Source organism: Alligator sinensis, unplaced genomic scaffold, assembly GCF_000455745.1.
Source record: "Alligator sinensis unplaced genomic scaffold, ASM45574v1 scaffold442_1, whole genome shotgun sequence".
Lineage (NCBI taxonomy): Eukaryota > Metazoa > Chordata > Crocodylia > Alligatoridae > Alligator > Alligator sinensis.
The window spans coordinates 5,324,382-5,344,199 of record NW_005841829.1 but is presented as its reverse complement, the minus strand read 5'-3'; the positions used below and the strand labels follow the sequence as shown (position 1 = coordinate 5,344,199).

At 44.3% G+C, this 19,818-nt stretch overlaps 1 protein-coding gene across 5 annotated transcripts in view; it reads left to right on the top strand.

Annotated features, from left to right (window-relative positions):
* Positions 1-19,818, top strand: part of ANO1 (anoctamin 1) — a 138,674-nt gene that overhangs the window by 100,650 nt on the left and 18,206 nt on the right. For 2 of the 5 annotated variants that reach the window (XM_014518052.2, XM_025198083.1), the window contains 5 exons: positions 7,852-7,934; positions 11,228-11,239; positions 12,121-12,192; positions 14,367-14,444; positions 16,652-16,726. In XM_014518052.2, coding sequence (XP_014373538.1) covers positions 7,852-7,934; positions 11,228-11,239; positions 12,121-12,192; positions 14,367-14,444; positions 16,652-16,726 — 320 coding nt within the window. The remainder of the gene's footprint in view (positions 1-7,851; positions 7,935-11,227; positions 11,240-12,120; positions 12,193-14,366; positions 14,445-16,651; positions 16,727-19,818) is intronic. The other 3 variants (XM_025198172.1, XM_025198219.1, XM_025198265.1) reach the window with 3 other exon arrangements.

Genomic DNA, 19,818 nt, shown 5'->3' with positions numbered 1-19,818 from the left:
GTTCTAGATCCTAGCCACCCTGACAGTCAAGTAGCGCCTCCTGATATCTAGCCTGAATCTACCCTCTGCCAGCTTGTGACCATTATTTCTTGTCACTCCTGGGAGTGCTCGGGGGAACAGGGACTCCCCCAATGCCTGCTGGTCCCTCCTAACTAGTTTGTAAACGGCCACTAGATCCCCACCTCAGCCTGCTCTTGTGGAGGCTGAACAGGTTCAGGTCCCTTAGCCTCTCCTCATAGGGCCTGCCCTGCTGGCCCCTGATCAAGCAGGTGGCCCTCCTCTGGACCCTCTCCATGTTGTCTACATCCCTCCTGAAGTGCGGCGCCCAGAACTGGACGCAGGACTCCAGCTGCGGCCTGACCAGTGTCGCATAGAGGGGGAGGATCACCTCCTTGGACCTGTTTGAGATGCATCTGTGGATGCATGACAAGGACCGCTTCCCGACACTGTCAGCCCATGTTCATTTTGGCATCAATAATGACTCCAAGATCCTTTTCTGCCTCTGTACTGATGAGAAGGGAGTTCCCCAGCCTGTAGGTATGCTGCTGGTTCTTCCTCCCCAGGTGCAGTACCCTGCACTTTTCAGTGTTGAAACCCATCCTGTTCTCATCCGCCCACCCTTGTGGAACTTCTGTTCCACAAGTTAATAGAATACTGTTCTCATCCATTTTAGGGTTAATGCATGCAATATACCTTCTATCTCCATTGTATGAAAGATGTTTTTTAATTTAACCTTCACACCTGTATGGATCAGGGAAAATTTTTAGACCTGTAGAACTGAGGTACAGAAAAGTGAAGGCCCTAATACAGGGGTGGGCAAATATTTGGGCTGGAGGGCCATTTAGGGAGTTTTGGTGAGCTGTTGCACCTTCACTGCCCCCCACCAACAGCTCACCAAAACTCCCTAAGTGGTTTGCCCCACACTCGGCCTTAGGATCGGGCTGCAAGTGGGCGTCTGGGAGCAGGGCAGGTGAACGGGGCTGGGATCAGGATCACAAGGCAGTGACAGCACAGGGCTAGGGCCCAAGGCAGGCTCCCTATATGCTCCTGTCCATGGAACCGGCATTCATTGCAGGGGCATAAGGGCAGCAGATTGTGTCTCTGCCCCGGGCCCCATCCTCGTGCTGTCACCACCCCGCAATCACATTCCCAATCCTGATCCCAGGCCTCACTTGCCCATCCCATTCCTAGATGCCATAGTCCCATCCCATCTGCCCTGCCTGTGTGGGTCCCGGGATGGTCTCCATGGAGACTCCACCCACCTACTTTGTCCAGTGTCCCCAGCAGTTGGCGTGGGCTGGATGGGCTGGGGTGCCAAGGTAGTAGGACTGGGTCTGACAGTAGTGGCAGAAGTTAGCAGCAGCAGCTAGAAGGAGCTGCCATTTCCAGGGCTGCTGGGAAGTGAGTCTGGCTGCTGCACACCCCCCAGCCTCTCTGCACATCTGAAAGCAGCAGGACTGGCCACATGCACCATGGGCCAGGCTGCACTCTGAACCTGGGCTACAGGGGCCAAGGGACCCACTGTGGGCCAGAAAAAATCACTGGGTGGGCCAGATCTAGCCCACAGGCCATGTTTTGCCCACTCGTATGCTAATACCAAAATAAATAAATAAAATAAGGTAAGCACATACCAACTTTAATTGTACAAATAGTGACATTGACTTTGATAGCACTACTTATATGCTTTGAGTTACTTAAATTCAATCCAGTTCTCTGTCTTGACTTTGAAATTCTCTATTTTAAAGTAAGGCCTAAGGGCCAAAACAAACTTGGTCTCAGAGGTACCTAATAGTACTTATGTGGAATTTAGGCACCTAAGTGTCAAAACTTGAACCCAAATTGGCTCTGCTCCACAAGACACCAAACTCAACAGGTATCTAAGCTCAGGCAGTTCCTCTAATTTGGACTGCTATGCTCCCTAGGCACCCAGATGTGGGCTTCTGAGCATGCACAGAAGTAATCCAGTTTGATCTTGCCTGATTCCTCAACTTTATTGTAATCCTGTTTGGTGCTAGGGAGATGCTTAAATCCCCAGGGGGATCCAGGCTATGAGGTGTTCTCAAAGCATTGCTAATTCACATCCACAGCATTAAATGCATTTGTGGTAATGATAATGCCCACTTTTTACGTAGTGTTCAAAGTACCCAAGTGTTGGGAGACCTGGCTTCCAGACCCTCCTCACCCTGAGAAAGTTTAAAGTAGCATGTATTAGTCCCCAGGGCTAGGGACAGAAATTCCACATAAACCACTATAAGTGATAGGAAACTGGTTCAAATATGCAACACAGAAGAAGTTTGGTGCACTTAAACCACTTTCAAAATAGCCAAAACTGGTTTAAGATAAACCTGGATGGATGTAGTATCAGACTTACCTAATTTAGGTTAAATCAATTTTGTGAACTTCTGTCCCGGATCCCCTCCAGATTCAGGTTAACTTACAGTCCTCTAGCATTCCAGGATGCTTTGCACCTCCTCCACAAATCTTCCCCATCCCCTTGCCCCCACCACAGGGTGGACAGGCTAGCTTTGGCCCAAGCTGTCCACTCCAGCCAAGCAGAGACATGTGCTCTAGCACCCCCCAGCTTCTGGCCTGGGCCACTGCAAGTATGTGGCTGAATTTCTGAAATCAAAAGTGAATGTCTGTTCACTTGCTTGTTGGTTCAATCTATGCAGCTTAGACTAACCTGCAAAGATTGAATCAATTCAATCTCAGGCTTTTTGGCTATCTGTACTTAGCCCAGGAGTGTGTTGTAACTGCCAGCTTATAGAATATCCTAGGTGAGTGCATCCTCAACCCCTCCTGTTGAATCTAGGCCTCTGAGTGGCCAAGAAGGCAAGAGTTACAGAGCTAGAATGAGACAAACAAAAAGGATGTGTGGCTGTATGGCCTATACTTATAGCACACCTCAGAGAAGAGGGTCTGGCTTCTGGTTCCTGCTCCTAAGGTTATTTCTATTTGTAACCAATAATTGCCGAATATAAAATGTAGATAGAGTCGTGGCAGCAAGACTCAGTAGCCAGGAAAGCCAGAACAATAGGCTACTGCATGCTCTCTCTCTTGCTTGCTGCCAAAACTGAAATAAAGTCATATTGAACTTTTTCCAAAGGAATAAATCCTGTTTTTTCTTTTGGTATGAAATCTATTCCAGAACCACTCAGAATCCAGATGATTGTAAGTAATCTAGAAAGCCATCTTCCAGAACCTCTGAGTTATATTTGCATTGGTGGACACAAAAAACCTGAAAATGCATGTATGTTTGGCAAAAAATAGCCCCTTGCTACTGCTTTGTACTTTGCACATTCACTTGCTGCTTTTCATCTGAGCTAAGAGCTGGCTGTGTTTCAGATGTAATATTTTAATTTTACATTTTTGTAAGTCAGTCCTATAAAATGACTTCTAGTAGGAGCAAGAAACAATGTGTCTTTCATTTTCCGTATTTTTGCTGTATTTAAAAAGAGACCACAATGTAAGAACTCCCAAAGCTACAGGGAAAGGGAGAGAATTCCAGGATTATGACATAGTCTGTTTAATAGTATAATTATAATGGTCCCAATTTACAAGAAGCACAAGGATTGTAATTGGAGTTCAGTTTTAGGCTTTGTACATAAGATTTTCACATGGAGGACTGATGAATGTCTTCAGCTTAATCTGATTCCAATCATACTAGTGTCTTTTCCTTTGTATTAGTTTCTCTTACCTGCAGTGTTGTACTGAATATCATGGCAAATCTTGCTGAGAACATCTGTTACTATTCACTACAGAGAAACTCTCATGGGGTTTGCCATTCTCAGTAGATTTGCCTCTTTCATAATTACTTATTTATTGCACAGGTCTAAATTATTCCCAACATGAAAGTATGTCCTTTGAGGGTTTCCTTAACCACAAAATGCAGATAGAATGATAAATAGTGGAACTTTGTTATAACTTGAGGAGTTGCTTTCACAGTGTTTCTTTTCTGTAAGTCTACTGAGTTAAAATTAAAATTAATGCTACATCATGGCTTCCTTTACAACAGCCACTAAAAGACTCCATCTTTAACCATCTTTCCAATACAGATTAACATATTTCTGTCTACACATCATTTTTATACTGGTATAACTGTCTCAGTTGTGATGCCATTAGTTACTGAGGGTATGTACCGAAGTTCCAGCAGCCTGCCAGGGAGGCACTCTAACTATGGTGCCTTACACAAAATGCCATGAGTTAGCAAGCTATTGAACCCAACCGGAGTTTGCCTTTTGGGTGGGGGAGGCTCAGAGCCTGCTTGCACTGGCTGAAGCCAGAGGTGGAGGCACTCCAGCAGCCTCCCAGGAGGCCTCCCCTCAAAACCACAGTAGGAGCAGCCGGACTGGGCCCACAAGGAAGGGAGGCTCCATTTCTACCCCCCACTCTCCACCCAGGTCTGAGTGCAGCAAGCCTCTGCTGCTGTCAAGATACTTGAGCAGGGGGCAGGGGAAAGGGAGACCACCTCCCTCCTCCTACTGCACAAGCCCAGTCCAGCTCCCCCTAACACCCCAGCAGGGGTAGCTGTGCCAGGTCCGCAAGGCAGGGGGGCTCCATTTCCCAACCACCCCCCAGCTTCAGGCACAGCAGTCTCTGCTACTGTCAGGATGCTCGTGCAGGGGGCAGGAGGAAGGGAGGACCCTGTTGCATGGGCCCAGCCCAGCTCCCGGAAAGACTTCAACATGAGTAGCTGGGGCACGCATGATGGAGATGGGATGGGGGAGTCCCTTCCCCCCATGCCTGGCTGTGCAGGGAGGAGACAGGTTTTCAGAGGCTTTGCTGAGCCCTGCAAAGCCACATGGGATGCAGGTTCCCTAAGGCTCTGTGCCCTAGAGCACCCTTGTCTAATACTACATTAGATGAGGGGTTAAATTACCAGCACAGGCACCTGTGAACCAGTATAACAGTTTCAATGCTGCCAGTTAAAGCAGCATACCCATTTAGGCTAGGAGCAGACATTCAAAAAGCCAAAGCATGAATTGACTCAACCTTTGCAGGTTAGTATAACCTGCAGAGAGTTAACCAGTTTGTAACAGAATAGACATGGGGGGACATGCCTGCAGTTGCTCAGGCCAGAAGCCAGGGGTGCTAGAGGGCACCCTCAGCTGCAGGGAAGCTGTGCTGGGGGTGGCATGGCCAGTTTTGGCTGAACTGGCCAGAGTGGGGTTTAATTCCTTCCTCCCTGTCTGACCAGCAGGAACCAGAGCCAGGTCTGCCCGTTGCTCCCCCCTCCTGCTGCAGTACTGGGCACCATGGCTCCTGAGGCAGAGGGGGCAGGGAGGGAGGTTAGCCTCCCCTTTACCACTTCTGGCAGCTGGGTCTGCCCTCCCCTGTCACTGCTGCGCTCACTCCCTGTGGTGGAATAGGCCCCTGCTGTCCCCTTTGTGGAACAACAGAGGGAGGGATAATAACCTCATTCCTGCCCCCACCAAGGGGCCCTACAGGCTGGCTGTGCCCCTGATGGGCCACTGCAGTGGGAGGGGGCAGGGCCCTTGGTGGGGACAGCAGTCCGTCATAATGTCTGGCAGTGCAAGCCCCTTCCTGGCCAGAGCCCTGTCCCATCACGGTTGCTCCACCCTTGCCACTCCAGTGGCTAGGCAGGGGCACGGCCAGACACCACGGGCTGGTCAGATCTGGCCTGCAGAGGGGCTTTGTCTGGCCCCAGCAGGTCCCTCAGTCCCATCAGGCCAAGGTGCCACTCCCTGGGCGTGCAGCAAGGCTGGGGCTGCTCTGTGGTGGGACTGCCTTTCTCAGCAGCCCAGCCACAGCAGCTCCTTTGCTGCTGCCACTGGTCCGAGCCCCATGGTACAGGCAGGGACCAATGCACGCAGCCCCAACCCCGCACACCCCATGCCAGGTCTAGGTTCACCCATCCAAGCTGAGCAGCAGAGGTGGGAGAGAAACTGCTACTCAGTGGAGGGGGAAAGCAGCTCCTCCCTGTCCCTCTCCCAGTGCTTCCAGGTGCATCCACCCAGAGCCTGTGCGGGGCTGCCCTGTGTATCCTCTGTGTCACCACCACTTCTGGGCTGCCCCATGGGACAGGCAGTGGCAGCAGAGCAGACACAGGGCAGCAGTGCTGGCTCCAGGTAGCTGCAGCAGGAAGCACTAGCAGCTGGAGAGGGAGGGGTCCCTTTTGCCCCACGCCCATGCCAGGCTTGCCCATCTGGGCTGAGCAGCAGTGATGGGGAGAGAAACTGCTGCTCAGCACAGGGCAAAAGCAGCCCCTCCCCTTCCCACCGCTGGCACTTCCTGCTGCAGCCGAGTTTGTGAAGGGTGTGGCTGTGTGTGGGGGGGGCATAGGGTATTTGGGGGGTTGTGTATATGTGGGGGGTTGTGGGAGCAGTGTGTGGGTGTACGGCATTTGTGGCTTCTGAAGGAGGGTGGGGGGTGTGGGGACTCCCCCAACACTCCCCCCCATGGTGCAGCAGCAGGTAGAGGTGCTTAGGGTGATTTTGCCTGGCACAGGCACTGGTGTCGGGCATTGCACAGCTCCAGCCAGTGCTGCACATCACAGTGAGAAGCACAGCCCCTGCCAGGCTGTTTCTTTCTTTGGTGCTCCCTGTCATGCACATGGAGCCCCCACACTCATGCAGTGCCAGAGAGAAGCCCCCTATGCTGGAGCTGGCTGCCTTTGCTGCTCTCTGCCGTGCAAGGAGCAGAGAAGGCAGCCAGCTCTAGTGAATGGGGTTTCCCTCCCCTGCTGCGTAAGTGTGGGGGCTGCGCTTGGTTGGCGTGGAGCACTGGCCAGAGCTGCTTGCTGCTGGGCATGAGCACCCCCACCTGCTGCTGCTGCTGCTGCTGCCTGCCAGGGCTGCACACCATGGGAGGAGTGTGGGAGGGGAGTCCCCACACCCCCCACCCTCCCTCACCCACACTCTGCCCACCTGAGGCCCACACTGCTGCGCACCCCCTGGGTGCAGGCTCCACACTGCCGCCAGCCCCATGCTCTGTGCTCCCACCCAGCTGCAGCTCTGCCCCCACCATCACTGCTTCCCTACTTGCTGTCTAGAGCGAGCAGGATGCTGGGGAAGCCAAGCAGGTCCCCAGCAGTTGCAGCAGTGGTGGCAGCAGCCCCACCCAAAAGCTGGCTGTTGGCCAGGTCAGGCCCTTCCACCCGCAAGAGGCTCAATAGGGTATGTTGGGGGCTTGTGTATATGTGGGTGCCTCACTCCCACCCTCATAGGTGGGAGGGCTGAGCAGGGTACAATTAATTGGTGGGGGCCATGGGCCGGATGAAAGAGCTCGGTGGGCTGGATGTGGCCCGTGGGCCATATTTTGCGCACCCCGAGTTAAAATACGGCTTTTGTCTGTGAACACAGCACAGTTCCGTTCGGATTGCTTGGCAGCCACATACAGATGAAGCTTAGAAGTATTGTTCCTGACAAAATATGTAATATTTGTCTGTCTACCTACCTCCCTCCCTAGTGTTTGGTCACCAAATTCCCTCAAGATCCTTAATTAACCATCTGTCTACCCACTAGCAGGTAAAAGCACAAGATCTGTGAGTGTATGAGAGAATGCGACTCTTCTGGTTTTTATAGTTTTTATAGCTAATGAGTTAGCTTAGAGAGTTAGGCCTTTACTATTTCCCAGGTAAATGTTATTGATCAGACTCTGTATAATGACTACAGTTAAGAGCCTGAAAGTATCAGACTGGCTCTGCTCGGTGGAGGGCCTCTGGATTTACATAAGGGTGAACAATAATAAATTTGGCCTAACATGCCAAAGCAGTGAGGTTTACATATTGAGGCAATCCTTAAGAACAATTTGATTTTAAAGGCTTTGTAAATGGTCCAAATAATTATGCTTAAAAAAACCCAACCCTCTTTCTTTTCTTTGCATTTCCAGCTGCCACATTTATGGAACACTGGAAGAGAAGACAGATGCGTCTCAACTATAGATGGGATCTGACTGGGTTTGAAGAGGAGGAGGTTAGTTTTAAAGTCATTTTGAACTGATGTCATTTTATGATTTTGTTTAGTTTCCATAATTAGATCTAAGTGATTCCTTGCTTCAAGCTGCTAGATACCACTAGATGGAATACTGAGAGAGATTTTTGCAGTACTTCTTTGATCCAAAAGAAGAAAATCCTTGTTGTGAACATTTTTTGAGTTTATTATACAAGTGTATTACTAGGACATATTGTTTCCATAGAAATATAAGTGTATAGCCACAAAACAATGTTACTAAGTCACACTTACTTGAGCAGACATGGAATATATAGCTCATATGTGTAGCTGGCTCTAAAAAGAGCGCTAAAAGCTAAGACACTCGTTCTTCTCGCATTAAATTGCTATGAATGAGGAATGACTCTACCAAAGCTGATGAAGTTATATTATCATAAAAACCACCAAAACTTCCATTAACTTTAATGATGCAGGATCAAGCCCTAATTTGGCAAATCTTTTGGAAAATATTGCTTAAATGTATGGAACACTTCACAGGAATAGTGGAATGCAAATGTGGGGGTAATGTTTGCTACATGTGCCAGAAACTTTTAGGCAGGCTTTATAATAAACATGTTTGAGAGTGGAAGGATTGAGAAATTCAAGCAAAAGATTGCTAAATTTATATTCAAATGAATATGTATATGCAGCTATGAGAATGGGTAGGGGAGGAAACTTCATCCATTAGAACTGATTTTCTTCTTCTTCTTCTTCTTCTTCTTTTTTTTAACATTCTGACATTATCACAAGGGATCCTGGTTTCCTCTGCTTAAAAATTGCAAATTCTGTGATAAAAAACGCAAATTCTCTGATTAAAACCCCCAAAATCCGTGATTAAAATGAAACAGCATTTCATGGGTGGGCAGGGGGCAACTCACCATGGTGGTGTGAGACTTGCAGTGTCAAGAAGCTCCCCTGCCCCTCCCTGCTCTGCCCTGCTGCACTGGGTCCCACCCACTGTGCTGTAGAGGCCCTGGAGGGGAAGGCAGCAGGGTGGAGAGCCCAAGCCCTCAGCAGGCAGCCCTCTCTGCCCTTGCCACGCACACATCTGAGGGGCACATGCTCCCCCCATGCACCACTGGGAGTGCTCATAATGCTGGGGAGCCAGGCCCACCCCCAGATGAGCTCCCCATGGCTCTCTCTGTCTCCCTGCCAGGGCCTTGTGGCCACGCATCCCAACCCCAGGCCCCATGCACAGCAGCAGCCCTAGCCATGCTCAGCTCCCTCCATCCCTCCCTATGGGGGCCTCAATCCCCACTCCTCCCCACCAGACTTACCTGTGGGAGCTGCTCTCCAGGCTGCCTGGAAGACGTGCATGTGTGAGCGCACACATGCACATGGCGACCTCTGCCTGATTGCCCTCCTTCCACTCCCCCCCAGCCCCTTGCAGGCTGGAACTCTGCCAGCCTACAGAGAGCTCTTTGCAAAACTGGAAAATTTACAGGTTTTTCCGTTAAAACAAAAAATCCACATTTTTCTCGGTTAAAAGGGAATATCTGCTGTTTTTGCCAGTTTTCTGCAGGAAACGAAAAACTCAGATCCCTGATTATCACTAAGGGCCCGATTGAGAGTCTAGTGAAGACAGTGATGCTCTTACCACTGACTTCAACAAGCTTGAGATCGGACTTAGCTGTGCAATTCATTTGTGCCATTCCATAACATTTTAAAAGCCCCACTAGCTTCCATAAAATCTAGACCCTTTATCCTTGGTCAGAAATGTATTTCTTAGTTTTGTGTTTTTGGGCACTGTATTAAAATTATGGCTGCCCATGAAATCTGGATATACTTGAAACATATGCAACAAACTTGCATTCATTAAATTATGTGAACATGTTTTCCATAGACCTTCTATTAAATCATGTGTCATATTACCTGTTAGGCTGGATATAATTATTGTATACTCACTTTCTTTTATTAATTGAATTCTTCATAGAAACTTTGGTTTCTAAGGGTGTTGTTACATGTTACAGTTCACGCATGCTAACTCTAACAAATGTTAGGCTGTCTTAAAATTAGTATGTGCTGTGAGCAGTCACACGTTAAGGGTTAATACCTTCTCTAATCTGCATAGCTCTATTTGTGGTGAGAGACATGGTAAGCAGGGGTATGGCTAGGAGCTGCCAAGTCTGCCCCATAGCTGTGCAGCTCTCCAGTGGGTCCCTGCTCACCTGCCACCTCCCTCCTCCTGCAGTTCCCCAGCAAGCTCCCCACTCATCAACCCCCACTGACCATCTACACCATGTCTCCCTAGTCATTAACAGCTACTCAGCTCTCCCTGGCGCTCTCAGTCCAGGACAATAGTGTTCTGGTTAATAGATTGTCCACATGGGGTTGGTGGGGTTTGGAGGGGTGCATCCTTGGATACTGGAGGACCATAAATTGCTGGCATTTGCCCCGTGGAGCACATTGACTTCACTGCAACATGAGCTGCCTAACACCAGCTAGAGATAATCCTTGCCCAAAGATGCATAACTTTGAGGTGCTCACAGAACACTTAGCTTTTTCCTTCTTTAATGTGCAGACACTCCTATCTCAAGAACATTTAACGTGTTGGAAAGGTATTGTCTAACCACACCCTAAGACCACAGTCCTATTAGGTGCAAGCAGTCTGTACCCATACCATTTGCAGGATCAGCACCTATCATATTGGATGAGAATATGAGGATATCTTTGCTAGAAACCATGAGGCAACTGCTCTTTTATTTTTGGTATCTTATTAGCACACATGACAGTGAAAAGGATTAACTGTATCTTTCCAATGGCTGTTCCATTCATAGCTGCATTCAGAGTTCTCTGCAGCAAGAGCAATGTGTGACCAGAGAAAGCAGCTGCTAATACAGTGTATTTTTCTTTTCCTTCAATGCACTCAACTCTAGTAAACACAGCCCTCAGTTCAATAAAGCATTCAAGCATCCACTTAAGAAAAGCCAATGGAAAATATGCAGGTGGCTAAGCATTTTGCTGAATTAGGGTCACAAGTGGCAAGCAAAAATACTGAAATATCTAAGCTGGTGGTGTTTTTGGGGGACATTTATTTAGTAAACTCAGTAAGGTTTATTTATACAGGAGATATTCAGTACTATTAGTACATCTTCAGTGTGAACACAGGAGCAGACTGCTTTCACCTGATTATGTCTAGTGAATCCACAGTACCTACTATTTACTTTTGTGTGATTCTTGAAAACAAATATGAAGCCAGTATAATTTGCAACAGTTAAGTAATCATATTTTTGTTTTGTTTTGTTTTTTGTTTTGTTTTGTTTTCTGGTTCCCTGAAGGAGGCAGTCAAGGTTTGGAAATATTTTTTTTGTAATTGTTCTACCTTTTTTATTACCTATCAACTGGTGAAAGGTATCTTTTGGTGTCACCTATTTCTTTTTTTTCCAGCATCTGATTTCCTTTAGAACTACCACTACAATGATTCTTTCTTGCTTTTTTCCCATTAGTTGGAACTTTTTTTTTTAATGCATTCTGTTTTCCATCCAGTACGTTGTTGCGTGTACTTTCTGAATCTTTTGGCTGTCTCTCTGTATTTCTGATTATTTCCTACATCTCCTCTTTTAAGTGTATGTGGCTAGTCTGATATGCAATATCTTTTTCACTGAAAATATACTTTCCTATGGCTGTTGCCACAATTCATTCATGTTTGTGAGTGTCCAAACTTAATCTGTCTGAGACTTTCATTGTCAACTCGCTAAGACCTCAAGTGCTACACACGTTTAACCTAAATTATAACAGATAATAGCTGCCCTCCGTTAGGTGAGACTCACAGAGATTATTACAGTTAACAGCATGTAAAGTCTCTTTTTTATCCGTATAAGATGATCCTTTCAATCCAGATAAAACATCACATACTGTGAACAGTAGTCTCTCACTATAGACTTCTGTGAGTTATGTTTGACCTACATGGGGCTACATTTGCCATCTTTGAAAAGCTCTGTAAACCTTTTTGGCTCTGCTCAACCTTCCTTCCATAGCACAGAATTGAGAAGAATGCAAACTTTAAAGGTTTTAGTTACAACAGGCAATCATCTGACAATGATATGTCCAGTAAATTAGAATCCAAAAATAACAACTGGAAGTAAGAAGGACATTGATTAGCATTTTTCACACAAATCTGAAGTAGGAAATCAATATCATTGCTTGCAATTAAGTATGAGTTATTTCACAGGATCATCCAAGAGCAGAATATGAAGCAAAAGTATTAGAAAAATCACTGAGGAAAGAATACAGACATAAAGAGGTATGGTAACTATATGAATTTATTTAACCAGGTAAAATCCTTTGAAACCTAATCTATTTCCAGTGGTGGGCTGACCAAGATTTTGGAAAAAACAAAAAAAAATAAAACAAAACAGAAAAAAATATAATGCTTTCACATTTAAGTTTCCGAATACTTCTGAACCCATGAATTATGTATGTCAGTGTGTACACTTCATGCATGTTAGATCTGTGCAAGTACAGAACTGTGTTCAATATTTAGATAAAGTTGAATGACAGGTGAATAACTCTATTAAAATACAAATTTGAATTAGGCTGTTAGGTAACTTTTAAGAAATCTTAAGGGAATCTTGAGTCTTGTGGTATTATAGGTAATTAAAATGTCTCAATAATCCTTTCTCTCCCCCTGAGCTATCATCATGACAACATGCTAATCATTTGGGCCAAACTGTGAGGTGCTTTATACATTCCAATCAGTGTCTGGCTGAATAAGGACTGAGCAAAACTGAACAGTAATTCATGCCTTCCTGCAGATTTTCCTGCATGAGAGGAATCTAAAAGAGAAAAATTCTTTGAGAGACCTTCTTGGAGTTTCCTCCCTGCTTTTTCAGTGGGAGTAAAGATTTCTCTCCTGGCACCACAGATGAGTTGGAATGCACTATTAAATGCCTCTAAAAGGCAAATATTCAGCCATTGGATTGGAATCTGGCTTTCTAGGCTTAGATCTTAAGACATTTGTGGCTATTAAATATCCCATTGCACTTTTATTGTTACTAGGATAATAATTAATATTAATAATACTAACTCCAAATTCTTTGGCAGATTCCAGCTTCAGTAAAACTTTCTGCCTTTTTCAATATATTCCCCTTGCAATAAGGTATCCCTCACTTCTGATCCTAACTTATTTTGTGTTGTTTTGACAAATCTGTATGTCACCCCAGAGGTAGCTACATTTTAAGGATGAATGATTCAATTCTTTTGAGTCGTTTTTACAGAAAATCAGCATCAGTTTAGAGTTCAAGACATGTTGGGATCCATCAAAATAAAAGAAACTATGTAAATATAAGATATATTAGTAACATATGCCATGCATGCCATATAGACACCCAAGTAACAAGCACCTTAATAAAATAGTTTAAAATTAGATTACATTTTCTGTTTAATTTTCTCAGGTACATATATTTAGGTGTGCCTTGACTATTCTTAAAGGTTGATACTCAGCTGGTTTTGATGCATTCTAAGTAGGCTATAACATAAACTGTTTAAACTTAGCCTCTTTAATATTAAACAAGCAAACAAATAAAAAACATTTTAGTGTGGAATACCTTACTTGCAACATTGTTTAAACTACCTCTGCAAAAGAAAAAGAATTTGGGCTTCTGCCCTTTTCATGATGAATAAGTAAGGCCTGAAAAGTAGGTTTTTGTCTTTCCCAAGAAAAATGTAGAGGGCTTTCTACTCTCTTTTACTCAAAAAATTCAAGTCTCATTTAGACCAAATGACTTGTACCAGTAGTGAGTGAAGACATCTAAGTTACCAGAAAAGTGAAAGCTAAGCAGTCAAGAGCAAAAGAATCATTTAGTGATGCTGTTTAAAACTTTAGTTTGAGCATGCTTTGGACAATACCATTTTGATCTTAAACAAAAATGGTATGGGAGAAAAAAGTCCTTCAAATAAGGCTCAACTTTTCAATACTGGGAGTTGGACATATTACTCTTACAAAGAATTAAGTAGGACACTTGAAAACTTGAACCTAAAGTTTGGCTCACAGTAACATTCCTCACAGCTTAGAGGTCCTTCAGGAAAACTATGTAAAACTATGAGAACAGAAACTAAGACAAAAAACTAAGGCAAAAATAAAATAAGCTTTTAAAAGAAAAGCTTTTCAGGCTTTCTTTATACATCATAAAGAGATAAGGAGGGCACATAACTATTTTTTAGATGTCCTTTACAGATCGCCTTTAAAAGTGAAATTTCTTCTAATTCTGGGGAGTTGTTTTGTTTTGTTTTGGTTTTTTTTGGGGGGGGGTTCCTTAATTAATCTGAAGCTGGAACACAAAGCATTGAACAAACTAATGGAGCGCTTATTGCTAACTTGCAGTGGGTAAGAGAGTCTGCGGATTAATTTAATGTTGTTAATCAGTGCTTTGTAATGTATTGCACGGTCCTTCTTTTGTTTCCTTTGATTGCCATCAGAAGCGTCGACATTTGCCAGAAGAGACAACAAACAAATGGAGACAAAGAGTTAAGACAGTCATGGCTGGGGTGAAATTGGTACATTTCATTCAAATTTATGGAAAAAACCCTCAAATTTTGAGTAATTATGGAAGACACAAATTAATTGTTTTTTAAAATAAACTTTGGCTGTTGAACCTTTGTTTAATATTCACGTTCTGCTGTTCTTTTTGTTCTTGTTCAAGACTCTGATAGAGACTGTATTTGTGGGTATATACAGGCATCTGGGGAGGCTTGGGGGAGGTTAGATCATGTTAAAAATGGCGACCCAATCTAACTTAGTTCACCATGGTGCAGACCCTTATACTTAGATTGCTAGTTAAGATGCTCTAAGTGCATACTATATAGAAGTTCAGGAAGACAGACTGATCTAACAATGGCCAACCTAATCTAAGTTAAGTCTACCTCTGAGGTAATCTAATTTAGATTGGGTCTGGTGAGACCAATGTAACTGAACTTCTGCACAGTTCGCAACACAGCCCCGGAGATGGGAAAGCCCAGCTGCTGGCTGCAGCTCTGGGGCTGCACTTTTCATACCCACCTCATCCCCTTGCTCCACCCCCAGATGGACAACCCCTCCTTGCTGCAGACCACCCAGCCTCCCTGTGCCCACCAAACCCCTCATCCCACAAGGCATTTCCAGTACTGGTTTAACCAGTGTTCACTAGAGCCAGGAGCCAGGAAAGTAAGTTGGGATGGGGGAGGGGTGGGTTGTTCATCTGGAGGTAGAAGATCAGGGGGGCTAAATATAACCTCTGGTTCCAGGGTAGGGGAGAGAGTCCCTCAAACCCCGCTCCACAGACCCCACTAGCCCATCTAGTCCTGCCAAACCCTCGCACATACCCCTGGACTCTGCTTGCCCGCAATCCTCCTACAGACCCTGCTTCCCCTCTGATCCCCCAAAGCCCCTCCACAGACACTTCTGGCCCCCCAAAATCCCCCTGATTCTCCCAGGACCCTCCACAGACCCTGCTTAACTCCCAGTACCCAGCATGGACTCTGCTCCAGCCTGCCCACCCCACCCCACCCCACCCCACCCCACTAGGCCCTTCTTCCCAATTTACCTTGGATCAGGTAGCCATTTTTTACTTGATCTAACCTTCCCCATAACCTCCCAAATGTCAGTAGGTTTGTAAGTAGTGGGAATGGCACTGCATGGCTAATCTTTGCATTACCATGTTGGATGGATGTTGCATTGTTGTAATGGAGCATGTGCCATGTGCCTGACCAAGTAGCCTGCTGTTCTGTCAGACATCATGCATGAAATGTGTCGTTTTGTACCAAATTTCAATTTCTTATTCAGTGTGGCATCATCTTCTCTATTTAACCTTGACAGTTCTATCCTCCATCTGTAATCTGACTTCATTTGTGACATTCTAAATGAGATTTTTATTCCCAAATTGTTTGAAAGAAATCAGTAGATAGTTGTTCAGATAATAGAGTGTTATCCTGGCAAGAGTTAAGGATATAAGTAACTGAACTCTTGAATAGTCCTATTGATGCCAATAGGAATATTCATGTATATAAAATGATCCTGAAGCTGCTTGCTCATGTAAGTAATCCACGTTTTAGTGAGACTACTTATATGAATAAGTATTACTTGTGAAGTAAGGCTTGCAGAAACAATTCTAATGGTGCCTGCCTTCTTGCAAATATATCAGCATACAAAGTTTTTTAATCTTTTCTGAGAGAGGATAATAAAATATTTCTTACACTAGAAAAATAATGTGAAAAGTTTATCCATGTGTTTCTTTAAAATAAGTCTTTAATAAAAATTATTTATCTTTATAATACCCATAATGCAAGCACTAGTGTAAAGCTAAATGTAATGTAAATAGTTTACATGTATAAAACTAACTCACGGGTAGGCAGCCCCTGGTACAAGTGTCAGAGCATGGCACTCAAGGGCATTTTGCCTGACACGCACTTAGAGTGGATGGCGGGGAAGGGGGCTAGGGCTGCACTGCCACACCAAGGATCAGGCCCCTTGTGGCTCCCCCTTTGTCCGTTCCTGGTACGCAAACATCTTATGAGTCAAGGTTGCAGTTGTTTTTGGCACTCTGCCCAAAAATGTTGCAGACCCCCCTGCTGTAACTTTAAACACTGTTTCTTTGCACCTTTTAACTTGTTGTGTCTGTATGATTTGTTTCTTGTGCATTGATGTTTTTTGTTAAAAGCCCAGCAGGAGAGAGTTTTTTTAGATGCTCTGTATCTTTAATAAACTACAGGGTTTTTTCATATTTTAGACTGATAAAGAGAAACTGACATGGAAAGATCGTTTTCCAGCATATTTTACCAACTTCGTTGGCATTATCTTCATGGTAAGTATTATATGGTAGATACTTAAGATTCACATTATTGAGTCATCTGAAGCAGAATTAAAACAAACACCAGTGAAATAATTACAGTCACTTTAAAAGATATATTTTACAACAGACTTCTTTTTTTCTAGAAAAGGAAAACTGTTTATTCACTTTAAGTTTTCAGTTACATTGTAATATTTGAATGAATACTTTGGCTTTATTTTTCAATAAGCATGTTGTAAAACCAGAGGGGCAAATGCAGGGTGGTTAATGATAATGAAGTATGGAATTGGAAATTACCATATTCTAGATGAAAGCAGAACTCAAATGTGCTTAAATTGCTCAAATCTGGGGAACCAGATAATCATTATCCCAGAACACAGAAAAAACTGATACATAATCCTAAGTCTAGTAGTAAGTATTGTTAAAGAATCTTTCAAATGAGGGTAGTACCATATGGCTGCAAATATAGTGCCCACATTTATGAAAGGAAAAAAATGGTGATTGATGCTCTCTCTAGTCCTTAAGTCAATTGCATGCTAGGCTCTAATAATTATTGTTCCTTCAAAACTTGTTCCAAAGACATAGAAGTGAATAAAAAATGTTAGGCCCATATTGCATTTCATCCCGAAGGTAGAACAGGCCAATCTAACTAGACATCTTTAAAAAGAGAATTTATGTTTTTAGATGAAGGAAATGTGCTGTGTAGGATCAAACACTAGAAATATCATGATCCTATACCTTTCCTAAGTCATAAACCTGAAGAATTTCTTAAGCCTCTTTTGATCTTAAAATATTCTTCCAGTTCTTAATATATTCATCCATTTAAACAGCATAAAAGTATTTTTCCCAGGTCTTTAGGAAGTTAGATATGTTTTTGTATTGCAATTGGTACTCTTTAGAAATTCCAACTAATATGTAGTTTAACTGCAGGAGCCCTAGATTTAGTTTATCCTTTACATTTTCACAAGGCTGAATGTCTGAGAAAGATATTAGGAAGTCACAGAGAAAGGCCAGGTTAATCCCTGTAGCATTCCTCTCCATTTCTATAAGACAGTTTCATTCCTACCTTTTTCTTTATAGTTAGGCAGTTACCACATATTCCTTAATGGTTTATGTTTAAAAGATAAGGCATTTTCATCTAGATTTCTTTTCATACAGATTTTAGTTCTATAATAGGGGTAACCAAGTAATGACACGCCAGCCAGATCTGAATGGCAGTAGCTTTACCATATTTCTTGAATATGAGATGACCCTGACTATAAGATGACCCTCCCCCTTCGCAATAATTAGATTCTATATATGGAAAAATTATCTTTAAAAAAAATAAAATGTCCAGGTATAGAATCTAATTATTAGAAGTTTACCTTGAGTTTGTCCCCCTCCCACTGCTACAATAGAGAAAATAAATCCCCCTCCCACTGCTGCAGTAGAGAAAACAAATTCCACATGCAGGTACTCCCCTCTTCCTTACTGTCAGACCCTGCTCTCCCTGAGCACATAGAAGTGAGGGGCAAATTTGAAAATACTGACCTTGAAATAAACGTATGGGTACCCATAGACTTAATTCATTCAGAATTGATGCATTTTACATTTTCTGAAACTACTACAAGTGTTAGTACAGGTATTCCATAGGCACATCTACATATGTGGCTTACTGCTCAGTAGACTAATTTACTGCTCAGTAAAGCGTCACATCTACAAGTGCACAGCAATTAGGCCAGTTTAAACTAACTTAGTGTGTTGTCGGATAGTCCTGTCAGACACAAGTAGTTTCTGACGGCTCAGTAAATTAATGCATTTATATATGTAGACAATGATGGGGCTGGCTGGGGCATGAGGCTGCTTCAGTGCTGGGCTAGCCAGTAGGCAGCCCCACACTGAAGCACCCTTATGCCACAGCCAGCCACTCCAAAGCTTGTGGAGCCCCATCAGAACAACTGTAGGCTGACGTGCTGTGGAATAGCTGGCTAGGGGCTTTTCCCCATGCTGAAGCACATTTGTGCCCCAGCCAGCCTATCCACAGCACATGGAGCCTGGTCAGAACAGCCCTGGGCTGGCAGGCTGATTCCCTACCCCCTGGGTCCCCTGCTAATTGCTCTGGAGTTTTTTGCTCTTGGTCACATGTTCAAAGGTTCACCTGGGAGCAATAAGTTCCAGAGTTTATTTGTGTGCATTAATTGCACATGTAAATGCACCCCATAAACACACTTTTAAGCAGTACTTTTATACCTACTTATTATATATAGTACAAACTGTGCATCATATTAGTCCAAAGTCAGAAGGCTCATGATTTACCCTATAGCTCATTGGGCTGGACCCCAACAGTCAACAGTGTTTTAGCCATGGTAACCCCACAGCTCAGCATTGCTCAGTATGTGTACCCACAAAAGGACCCATGTGTGAATCAGTGCCCGCACTCATGACTGGAACTGTGTGTTCTTGTCACAAATCCTGGGATCCTCCTAAAGTCTATATGCAGATAAGGCGCAAGGCAGCCTGGTCTGGCTCCACCTCATAGAGGGTGAGACCACACTAATCATATGTTGAGACCTTATTTGATGATGTTTGCTAGACATTTAAGGCTGGTGAAGAAATAGGAATCTTTGAAAACAGGAAATAAAGACACAGCTCAGATGTGGAGTGAAGAGGAAGTAAAAATGCCATATAGTGGCTCACCATGACTTGAAAAAGAGTTGGTGGTGAGGGGGGCTGAGTGCAGTGGGCACTACCATGTGTCTTCTTCCAATGGGCTGCACTAATCTATTCTTATATTAGGTTCCCATCAGCATCTTGGTTTTTTTTGGCTATGATCAAATTTAACATTTTTAGCACCAAAGGGAGGGTGTCATGGCTGGCTCTGGCCCTTCTGGTGCTGACCTCATACTGCAGTGCCTCCAGGACTGGTGCCAGTTTCCTGTGGGGGGGAACACTCACCTGTTTTGGGGGTTTCTTTTAAGGACCAAAAAAAAGGGAAGTTCCCATCAGCATGTTTGCCCAATATGGGCCAGGTATTTTATAATCATGTTTGGTGTTGGCTTCATTTAATCAATTTCATGGTTGTTTTTTGTTACTGAACATAGGCTATTTTTGGCCATGGTGGCTGGGGG